We start from the raw sequence: 12,337 nt of genomic DNA, 5'->3' as shown, positions 1-12,337 counted from the left end.
GTACAAATAGTTATAACTAACAGGGAACAAAAACAGCTATAATCAGCTATCATTATAAACAAGAAAGAATTCAAAAAATTTTACGATTCTAAATAATTTTACATTCCAAAGAAGTTTGATCTAATGAATAGTGGAAAGAGATTTGGAAATCTTTCTTGGATTCTATACTTTCCCATCTCAGAATAAGCAGAATGTGGTAAGACAATGATGTCCAATCAGTGATACCATCATGATGTGGAAAAGATTTGTGAAAGACCTTATAACATTCCCTTCATTGTTTCTCTTAAAAAAACTTGCTCTTAAGAAACTTTTGGTGCAATGCAAGTTGTCTGTATTGTTTGTATGTAAAGAAACAGAATACAGTTTCTTTTTAAAGAGAATAACAACCTATGGGTAGAAATAATAAAATGCTAATCTAAAGATTACCTGAGGTTCACATGTAGTCTACATGTTCTGATATAAATTTTACACACATTATTTTGGGAAACACAACATGGTTTTCCTAATTTTGTTTTATGATTTTGAAGTTATTTCTTAAATAAATCCTTGCTCCATGCACTATGTTTATTCTGTCTATAAATATGACACTTCAAATACCACCGATGTTTTGTCATCTCAGGCAGTCATCCCTAAAGCCAAAAAGGATGAAATGTCAAAAAGACAAATTATAAGCAAGAAGAATTTTACCTAGACAAGTCCCACTGCTCAGCCAGAACCGTACTCCCAACTTCTTTAATGTTTTGGCTGCTAGTTGCAACAATTCCTTTGCCCGCTTCTGAAAGGTCATAGCTTCCACAGTGTTATCATCAAGGTAGTGCTACAGATATAACAAATAGTAAGCTACTATAGCCATTTCTAAGTTCCCAGAAATATTTCTGTGACATCCAAATTAAACTTGAAAACTAACTCCATATTATAATTTTTCTAGTATAAAAATCAGGTTTCAGAATTCCTTGTTAGTCACACATTAAAATAAGACTATAAAGAGCAGATTCTAGCAGAGCCAAATTAAAGGAGGAAGGAATATAATCAGGATTCCCAAGGGGTGAGTTTTTTTTTTTTTACTTTATTTTACTTTACAATACTGTATTAGTTTTGCCATACATCAACATGAATCCGCCACGGGTATACACGTGTTCCCAATCCTGAACCCCCTCCCACTTCCCTCCCCATACCATCTCTCTGGTGAGTTTTATATGTTCTAGTTTTACAGGAAAAGAAGGCTAATTAAGAGGGTTACAGGCATATCTGAAGTACAATGCGTTCAATGATATTTTCATCATTCTCTAGTATAAATGCTCTTTAGGACTGAATAGTATAGTAGAAAGAACATGGGATTTTTGAAGCAGACTGTGTTCAAGTCTAATCTCACTTCATTTTAGCTGTGACCCTGGGCATATCACTTCAGGAGAAAATAAGCTCTATGAGGAAAGGGACTTCATTTTGTTTATCACTGTATCTCCAATGTCTAAAATAGTGCCTGAATGAATGAGAGAATGAAAGAACAAACCTCTCTCAGATATAATTTTCTCATCAGTAATTAAAGGATAATAATTATAGTCTGCAAGAGAACTGTGAAAATTTAACGAGCTAATGGATGACAGACAAATGTCTCACAAATTTTAAAATTCTATACAAATACTAGTCATTTATCTATAGTCTCTTCACTTTTCTTCATTTTTAGGGAGTTCTGGAACTGAAGAAAGAACTATAAGTTCTTCACTAATGCTTCACTACCTACAGGACAAAATCTAAATTTCTTAGCATGACAAACAAGGTCACTTGTCTGTCACTTATCTCCACCCTCATATTTCACTCGCCAAATATGCCACAATTTTTCAAGCCTCTGTGTCTTCATAACATGTTTCCTTTGTTTGAAATGCCCTTGACTAATAAAATCTTGAATGTTTCAGTTCCACCCTCTGAAAAACAATCTCTGATTTTCCTAGGAATACACATATATTTATTCTTCCAGGACTCCTCTTCAGTTCAACATTAGAGAGCAAAAAATTATGTTTGCTACTAGATATGTAGACACAGACCAATGAAATAATCTGTTCAATGAGCTCATAAATTACCATTTTTATAAACTTTTACTATAATTATTATACTTAATTCATTTTTTATTTTTGGATATAAAAAGACCAAGGGCTTCTTTATTAAATGAATTATAATTTACATACAATATTATATTAGCTTCAGGTACTGAACACAGTGATTTGAAATTTTCATAGAGGTGTAGAAGACAGTGATTCAATATTTTCATACATTACAAAATGATCATCATTACTCTAGTTTCCATCTGTCACCATACAGAGCTATTACAGTATTACTGACTATATTCCTTATTTGGTATATTACACACCCCATGACTAGAAGTTTGTATCTCTTAATCCCCTTCACCTATTTTGCCCATTCTCACTTATCATATTTCATTCTAACTGCTGATTCTATTTATATTTCCTCCAATAGGCTGTAAAAATGATTCCTTGAGGGTAGGTACTGAATCTCTCCATCAGTGTATATGCAAGAGTCGGACAGGACTGAGCGACTTCACTTTAACCTTTCACTTTCATGCATTGGAGAAGGAAATGGCAACCCACTCCAGTGTTCTTGCCTGGAGAATCCCAGGGACTGGGGAGCCTGGTGGGCTGCCATCTATGGGGTCGCACAGAGTCGGACACGACTGAAGTGACTTAGCAGCAGCAGCATATAATATGTGACTAACACATACTGATGAATGGGTAAATAAATAAATGATTGATTAAGCCCCTCCCATGCCAACAATATCCTAAAATATCATGGCATTCTTTTACAACAGGAGGAAATATAGTTCCTACAAGGACCATATATTTCAAGCAAAAAGTATTCCTATGAAAAAAGAGGGATTGCGGAAGGTAAGTTACATTCTCCAGAATACGTATATGGGATCTCTTCAATATGAAAGTATATGGGATCTCTTTAATATGAAAACATCCTCAGAGCCATAATGCTGTTAGGACATACGACTGGAATGAGAGATGCATGCTCTTACCCCTGCTGCAGAGAGAAAAGCCTAGAGCCAGGAGTTTACAGACTCAGAATTTAGTCCATGCTCAGCCAATAATGACCGTGACTTATATCTCAAGACCTCATATCTTACATTTTGAGACCTTAGTTTTCTTAAAGGTTAATGGTGAATCTTGGCTTATTTCACAGAGTAACTGAAAGGATCAAATTAAATAATATAAATGAAAACTTTATGTTCTACAAAAATATTACTCTGATAGTTATGTCCCATTAAGGCTGCCCCTGCATGGACATACTCCCATCTCTGTGACACACCTTTAATACCATGACACTCCCAGAAATTTTATTCGTTAGAACTGACCCTCATATGTGTTAAAATATAAACATGTATATACCTATACACCCTTTACATGTGTTATGGACTTTAAAAATTATAGTTATACATAGGGCTTTCCTGGTGGCTCAGATGGTATGAAGTCTGCCTACAGTGCAGGAGACCTGGGTTTGATCCCTGGGCTGGGAAGAGCTGGAGAAGGGAGTGGCAACCCACTCCAGTATTCTTGCCTGGAGAATCTCATGGACAGAGGAGTCTGGCAGGCTATGGACCATGGGGTCACAAAGAGTTGGACACAACTGAGCAAACATACTTTTTTTTCCATTTAAATTGTCTCATGTAAATCTTGGGATTATCATATGTTTAGAAAAAGACTGAATCCTAATTTAAATACCATGTCATATTTGATCTTTCCTGTTCAGGCAACCTTTCCCCAAATCTTTCCCCAAAATATAGATTAAAAATAACAAGATAACAGAAGGTGCCCCCTCATTTCATAGATGAGGAAACTAAGGCTCAGAAATTTGCCCCAGGTCTCAGAGCAATGTAGTAGAAGAGGATATGAATATAGCTTTCTAGATATTCCTGAACTAGGGGTCTAGATATTTCCATATCCTCTATGGTTTTTTTCACTGGAACTCAACACACTGGAGCGCACCAATTATTTTTTGACAGCTGCTGCTGAGACAAAATCAAATGCAGAAAAATATGTATTATCCTATGCTTCTTGGTAGATTGAGAAAATAGTTGAAGTAAATAAAGGAAGTCAGGAGACACTTTCCTCTGTTCTCTTTCCCTTCCTGGACTCTTCTAAACTAGAACCATCACATGAGGCAGAGCAAGAAAGTGAACAGTGGTGGCCTGGCATGGGTATCGGGGCCTGAGCAGGTGATGTGGGCATCCACATGGAGCAAATCAAAATCAAGAAGCATCTGACAGGATGAAGTGAAAGCACGGAATCACTTGTGTGTTATTCTTACTAAAGGTGTATAACATCAATGTTTAACATGAGGAAAAACCATACAAACCCCAAACAAGGGACAGTTTATAAAATATCTGGCCTGTAATCTTCAAAAGTATCAAAGTCATAAATGTTAAAAAGTGATTGTGAAACTGTTCCCGATCTAAGGAAACTTTATAAAGAGACAGAAAATAAAAGCAACATGTGATTCTGAACTAGATCCGTTTATTATAATGGTAATTACTAGGATAATTAGCAAAACTTGAATGAGGATTAAATGGTAATAATCTTTATGTTATTTTCTGATTTTTGTATTAAGATATTAGGAGAATGTTCTTGTTTTTAAGAAATAATAAATTATTTGAGGTTGTGAGGAAGATATCAACAAATAACTCCCAATGGTTAAGGAAAAGGAATTATTTATATTGCATCTGTAACTTTTCTGAAAGTTTGAAAACGTTTCCAAAATTACTATTTTAAAAAAGGAAAGTTAGAAGGCTGCTCTATGAGATCTAGTAGATTAGCTCATTACTTTTTTTTTTTAAAACACCAGGCATTGTATTTAAGACTGTTTGGCGCCATCAAGTGTTCAAAGTTATGTATGTTCACTTTAATTTGAAAACTGACCTTCCTGGTTCTAACATTAGAAATTAAGTCAATTCTAAAGGAAATCAACCCTGAATATTCATTGGAAGGACTGATGCTGAAGCTGAAACTCCAATACTTTGGCCACCTGATGCAAAGAACCAACTCATTTGAAAAGACCCTAATGCTGGGAAAGACTCAAGGCGGTAGGAGAAGGGGACGACAGAGGATGAGATGGTTGGATGGCATCACCAATGTGACAGACATGAGTTTGAGTAGGCTCCGGGAGCTGACAGGGAAGCCTGGCGTGCTGCAGTCCATGGGGTGGCAAAGAGTCGGACACGACTGAGTGACTAAACTGAACTGATACTCATGATTTCTCAATAGTTTGAAACATTTTACATTTTACACTGCCTTCTCACAAAGATCAATAAAATGAGTATGGGCAAATGCTTGCCAAGTAAATGGAACAGCCCCAATAAGTGTTCTAGAAAAAAAAAGAAAAAAACAACCATTTGATTCTGAGCACCTTATTCTTTATGCATTTTCCTACCACTATAGGATCTTCTCTTTGTGTCAGGTATTGTGCTAGATGCTGGGGCTACAAAGGTGAGTAAAATAAGATGCCTGCTATCAAAAAGTTCACACCATCTTACAGGTGGACAGGACAGACATTCACAATTAATTGTGATAATTGCTAAGACAGAGGTGGCAATCAGAACAAACTGAGACAGAAGCAGTGAATGGATGGTGAAATTCAGGCATCAGTCTGCTTCTCTTCTGCTTCCTCATACTCTGTGGTAGGGACGTGAAGGGCAGCACTTGCCCACTGACACTGGCCCAGCTATACATGCAGTTTTCCAGCTTCTCATTCATGAGGCTTCAGCCACAAATCTACAGATTTAAAGGAACAGGGCTAGGAAGGCCCACTCTAGCTGTCAAGTCTAGGCCTTGGGTGCCAGCACAACCTATCAGAAAAAAAAACCCTTGCATTTTTGGGTTCTGGGAATTTGGCTGGTGATGATACAGCTGGTACTTCTTTTTCTCATTCCCTTTTCAGTCCTTGGATACACAGCTTTCTAGGAAGGGAACCCAGAAAATAAAATAAAATAAAACTTTGCCCAGAAAAATAAAGGGCATGAGGAAAAACTAGAGTACCAAAACCCCACCATAGATCTGACTGCTTTCATTGTACCTCTGTTTCATGTCATTTCCTAGAGCTGAACTTTCATGTCCTTTAAAATCATCTTTATATCCCCAGGGTCAGGAGAGTTCCTGGGAAGCCGGCTTTTAATAAATGTTTATTGAACTGAAAGTTAAAACAACAGAATAAAGTAAAGTTCAAAAGCACTTGGTCTTTGTGTAGCATTTATCTTGAAAAACCTTCATAAACACAAAAAATTCATATTCAGTGCCAACCCTCTGAGAAAAACTGTATTTTCTATGAAGTAGGTATTCTACATGGTTTGATCCTACTTGGATTGCATTAAGAACAGAATGTACCATCTTTATAAAATTTGTGGGCAATCCTAATAAAAGCAGAGGCCAGTGCTAAACCTGTCAATGTCTATCCAAATAAAATAAGGTCTCCGTAAATATCAAACCATTCAACTGGGGAAGAAATTGTTCCTTAAGGTTAATGTTTAATCTACTTAAAAAATTTAAACAATCTAGAAGGAAACAGACAAATCAGAAAAGATGTTTTCTTATCTAAGTCTCTTTTTACCATAAGTCCCTTTACCCTCCCCCCCACCTCAACTGATAAATACTAAAAATAAACATATTTCCTTTAAATTGTAAAGTACAATATTTGGTTATCTCTAACCTGAAAGAATGCTCGAGCTTCTTTATACCTACACTCAATAAATCTAGAGTGTGGTATTTCTTCTAGAAAGTGCATTGGATCTTTTGGAATGAGAACATCTAATCCATCAACAGTGATTTGTTGTAACTCTGGCCTGAAAACAAAAATTAAGACTTATTACAAGGACTTAAATTCAGAACACTGGCAGCCTCTTCAAAGTACATTCAATACAACATAAGCAAAATAGCTAAAGATCAAGCATATAAGGTATCATTTTTAAATATCTACTCTTTTAGCAACTGTCAAATATATAATACAGCAATGTTAATTAACTATAGTGATCATGCTATATATTATATCCCAAGAACTTATCTCATAACTGGAAGTTTTTACATTCTGAACACTTTTACTTGTAAGTATATATCCACAAACATACTTTATCCTGTGTCTGATCTCTTTATAAATATAATAAGATTTGTATTCTTTTATGCCTCACTTCTGTCACTCAGCATTGTAGGATTCATCTCTGTTGCTACATAGAGCATGAGTTAAGAGCTTCTTCATTTCCCTGCCCCATGGTTCTTCATTGTGTAAACACATCACATTTTGTTTGGGGCACTGAGAACAATGTTGTTATGAACATTCTGATATATATTTCCTGGAGTATATGTACATGAGTTGCTTCTTGTTGAATATTTACATTTCAAAACTGATTTGCATGAAATACATTTTAGGTTTTTTAATAAATGTGAAAAAGAGAAAAAGAATTCATGACTGAACAAGGTAGGTTTCACGTATTCCCTTTAGATCCTGAATTTACCTGTCAAAAGCTCCAGGATAACGACCAAACTGTAACTTTCGAAAAGGAACAAACTTCCTGTCGATGTGTCCTTTCAGCCGTAGATGGCCATGCCAGAGGTAGTTGCCACTCCTCTCATGAAAGACCACCAAGTGGATGGCATGACTGGTCAATTTGCAGATGTAGTGCAGGGGGATTTCAGTCCCAGAAAGTGAGTCTATCCAATCCAGCCGGGGGTCCTTGCTCTCGACCTTTAGGCACTGAAATCCCATATTTTCAGCTATCCGAAACCAGCCTTCCTAAAACAAAAGAAACATTTAAATATTTTCAATATTTGAATATTTAAAATAAATACTAGTAACAAAATTAAAGTTACTCTTACACTGAATTAAGTCTTCTGTATTATTGTCCTAACCTGCTCTTTGCCTGAAGATTAAAAAACGAAGGTGGGGAAGGAAAGGTGGTGGTCGGAGAATTAAGGAAAGCATCAAAAAGAGAAACCAAAGAGCATGGAAGACATGTTCAAAAACTCTCTTTATGAAAATCAATACAAATTTCTCCCTTGGAATGAGAATGTCCATTCACTATAGTGTTCTCTGGTTAGCATCTCCAAAGTAAACGTTAACGTAAGGACTTAAAATTAAACCTGTGATTCTCAACTTAACTTCTAATAATCTTCAAAAGTGCTTCATAAGAGCAGGGTTTCTCATCTCATAGTTATATCCCAATGCCTTAAACTGCTACTAAAATAGAAGTCTATCATAATATACATCATTAGAAAACAGACTAAGATACACTATAAAGCAAAGTACATTTCAAACAGTTATTAGTTATAGTATAACTTTAACCTATAGAGTAGATTTTTAATCCTAACAACCAGTGCTACAGATGGTTAAACAGTAGTAATTATTAAGAACACCTCACATTTGAACAGAAATGTACAGTTTTTAAAGAACTTTTATAAACATTACTGTATTTACATATAACATCTATGGCTTCCCTGATAGCTCAGTTGGTAAAGAATCCGCCTGCAATGCAGGAGACCACGGTTCGATTCCTGGGTCAGGAAGTTCCCCTGACAGGATAGGCTACCCACTCCAGTATTCCTAGGCTTTCCTTATGGCTCAGGTGGTAAAGAATCCACATGCAATGCAGGTTCGATCTGGGTTTGATCGCTGGGTTGGGAAGATCCCCCAGAGAAGAGAAAGGCTACCCACTCCAGTATTCTGGCCTGGAGAATTCCATGGACTGTACAGTCCATGGGGTTCAGTCCATGGGGTTGCAAAGAGTCAGACATGACTGAGCGACTTTCACTCACTGGTTGAATTCATGACATTGATCTTAAAGAGTAAGCAGCACAGATATTGTAGATAAAGAAAGAGACTCACAGAAGTCCAAAGAGACAAAATTAGCAAGAGGCAAAGCTACTGCCAGCATTTAGATCTTATGTAACCAAATACAAAGTTCTTTCTACTCTACACCACCACCTCTTTAAGTCTATATTTATATAATGTGTATGAAGCTTATTCACATTAATTATTTCATCTAATGTCCATAGAAACTATGTGAGGTCAACAGGGAAGATATTACACCTAATCTACAGTTAAGGAAAATAAAGTTCTAAGTAGTAATATCAGGCATTAAAGTTATTAAAGGTTGGAACTAAGTCTAAAAAGTGATCATTCTGGTACAGAATGCTAACCAGTATCAATTACAATTGCCTTCCCCTTTCTGGATATAGAGTGAAATTGTGTTTTGGTCAAAGGAATGCAGATGGAAACACCAAATACCACTTCTAAGCCTGGCCTTACAATGTCCCACAAGATCATCTCTGCTTTTTCTCTTTTATCTGCATGTAGAGAAACAAAGAACTATGGGATAGGGAAGCCACACAAATGAAACATCCTGCATCCTGGGGCACTGCTTATAGGAAAAGTCATCCAGGAATACTCTTGACCAAGAATATTCACACTGGATTTTGTCTTGAGACAATTACTCCTTTTTTTGCACTAAGTCAATGAGATTTTAGGGTTGTTTTTAGCAGCAATTAATGTAACTTACCCTGTCTAAACTGTGGAAAATTCTGAAAGAGATGGGAATACCAGACCACCTGACCTGCCTCTTGAGAAACCTGTATACAGGTCAGGAAGCAACAGTTAGAACTGGACATGGAACAACAGACTGGTTCCAAATAGGAAAAGGAGTACATCATGGCTGTATACTGTCACCCTGCTTATTTAAATTATATGCAGAGTACCTCATGAGAAACGCTGGGCTGGAGGAAGCACAAGCTGGAATCAAGATTGCCAGGAGAAATATCAATAACCTCAGATATGCAGATGACACCACCTTTATGGCAGAAAGTGAAGAAGAACTAAAGAGCCTCTTGATGAAAGTGAAAGAGAGTGAAAAATTTGGCTTAAAACTCAACATTCAGAAAACTAAGATCATGGCATCTGGTCCCATCATTTCATGGTAAATAGATGGGGAAACAGTGGAAACAGTGGCTGACTTTATGTTTGGGGGCTCCAAAATCACTGTAGATGGTGATTGCAGCCATGAAATTAAATGACGCTTACTCCTTGGAAGGAAAGTTATGATCAACCTAGACAGCATATTAAAAAGCAGAGACATTACTTTGCCAACAGAGGTCTGTCTAGTCAAGGCTATGGTTTTCTAGTAGTCATGTATGGATGTGAGACTTGGTCTATAAAGAAAGCTGAACACCGAAGAATTGATGCTTTTGAACTGCGGTGTTAGAGAAGACTCTTGAGAGTCCCTTGGACTGCAAGAAGATCCAACCAGTCCATCCTAAAGGAGATCAGTCCTGGGTGTTCACTGGAAGGATTGATGTTGAAGCTGAAACTCCAATACTTTGGCCACCTGATGTGAAGAGCTGACTTATTTGAAAAGACCCTGATGCTGGGAAAAATTGAGGGTAGGAGGAAATAGTGACAACAGAGGATGAGATGGTGGATGGCATCACTGACACAACGGACATGGGTTTGAATGGACTCCAGGAGTTGGTGATGGACAGGGAGGCCTGGTGTGCTGTGGTTCATGGGGTCGCAAAGAGTCCATCACCAACTCCAGGAATCTACTGTACAGGATGAAATAAAAACATTATAAATTGGTAAATTTACGAAAAATTTAAAAGCCCAGACAGAACTTGAAGAGGAATCAGACCTCCAGTGTGAGGAGACAGACAAAACAGGAAGAACTATGAAATGGCTTGCCTTTTCATAATCATGACAGAGGAGAGTCAAGAACAAAGAAGTTGCTCTGATCAAACACAGCAAAGGCCTAACCCAAGGCTATACTGCACAAATCTACTTCCAGTTATGGGCTTTCCAGGTGGCTGAGTGGTAAAGAATCCACCTGCTAATGCAGATGTGGGTTCAATAACTGGGATCAGTAAGATTCCCTGGAGAAGGAAATGGCAACCCACTCTAGTATTCTTGCTCGGGAAATCTCACAGACAGAGGAGCCTTGTGTTTTGTTATTTATAGCTGAAAATATTCTTGATATAATTTATGCCTTTATAAAAAATTTTAAATATTTTACAGTTTAAATTGGTTTAATCTTACATTGTTTTACAAAAGGCACATTCCATTACCTGAAAGCAAATCATCTTACCTCATTCTTCCATAGTTGATACTGTAGTGCAAATGTAGTAAAGTCTCTTGGAACACAGAAAAACTTGCATTCTGAAGTGGAGGAGGCATGAGAAGTATTCTTGACTTGTTCAAAGTTTTTATTAATCAATTCCAGAATCAAAGGATCAATAAGGAACACGGGTACATTTTGACTGGATGTTAGCATAATAAATTTTTTAACTGCACGCTGTTTGAGAGGAAAAGAATTCCCTTAATTCTTCTAAACCAATACAATAATCTATCTCATTAAATTTTATTCATTAATTTTATAAGAATACATATAGAGTACTTATTCAATACATACCAGGATTACTATTTTGCTAACATTAAAAAACCCACAAATAAATAATACACCGTACCTGCTCTTAAGAAGTTCATGGTCTACTGAGGACGATGTACAAATATTTACAATATAAGGTAAGTACAGAACAGTAATCAACTAATTAACTGCACATCAAAAGGATATCGAAATCTTCACAGAGGAAGCAGTATCTGAGATGACAACTCTGGACTTACAAATTATTCCGTTGGTAGTAGCCAAATCTTTTCAAGCAAAAGTTGAAGAGGAAATACCAGGTCTTTCAATTTTAAAAAATTAGTCATGTCAACATTTTCAAAATCAAAAATCAATTGTATGTGGAACTTTTCTTCATATTTGAAATACTGCTTAATAATATTGCCAAGCAAAATACAAACTAAAATACACTGTCTGCTTGACCATTCCTGTATACAGTCTGACTTTCTAATAATACTGTAATACTGATATTTTAAAATACAATTCTGCTGAGCAGTAAGCAGAACATTCTACTGCAAAAAATAAATTTTGAAATCAGAATGGAAACCGAATAATCACACTTAGGAGTAAACAATATCTAAGAGTAGCCAAGATAAACAGAATAAATAACATACATTGTTGCTTAAAAGCCTACATTTATGAAAGCAATAATGACTTCAAAGGGATGTATGCCCATCAAAAAAGATGTTTCATGGAATTTAGGAGAAATGACTACTCACAGAAATCTGAAGAAACTTATAAAAACATATACAAGATAATAAACAGATTCGAATATCAGGAATTATAAAGATAAAAAAGTGAGACAAATGTATGAATCAGTCTCTTATCCTTTGTTTTTACTGTAGGGTATTATGCAAATACCAAGAATATAATAATCTCTGCTCCAGAGGAGTT

General features: G+C 36.3%; 1 protein-coding gene across 1 annotated transcript in view; it reads right to left on the bottom strand.

The window, feature by feature from the left end:
* FKTN (fukutin) overlaps positions 1-12,337 on the bottom strand; it is a 37,086-nt gene that overhangs the window by 22,679 nt on the left and 2,070 nt on the right. The window contains exons 3-6 of the mRNA XM_068974036.1: positions 11,129-11,335; positions 7,514-7,791; positions 6,715-6,847; positions 688-817 (exon numbers count right to left, since the gene is read on the bottom strand). Of these exons, the coding sequence (XP_068830137.1) occupies positions 688-817; positions 6,715-6,847; positions 7,514-7,791; positions 11,129-11,335 (748 nt within the window). The remainder of the gene's footprint in view (positions 1-687; positions 818-6,714; positions 6,848-7,513; positions 7,792-11,128; positions 11,336-12,337) is intronic.

The sequence above is a fragment of the Capricornis sumatraensis genome, chromosome 6 (genome assembly GCF_032405125.1).
Source record: "Capricornis sumatraensis isolate serow.1 chromosome 6, serow.2, whole genome shotgun sequence".
Lineage (NCBI taxonomy): Eukaryota > Metazoa > Chordata > Mammalia > Artiodactyla > Bovidae > Capricornis > Capricornis sumatraensis.
The sequence above is the reverse complement of the archived record's forward strand: the minus strand, read 5'-3'. Positions and strand labels throughout refer to the sequence as shown.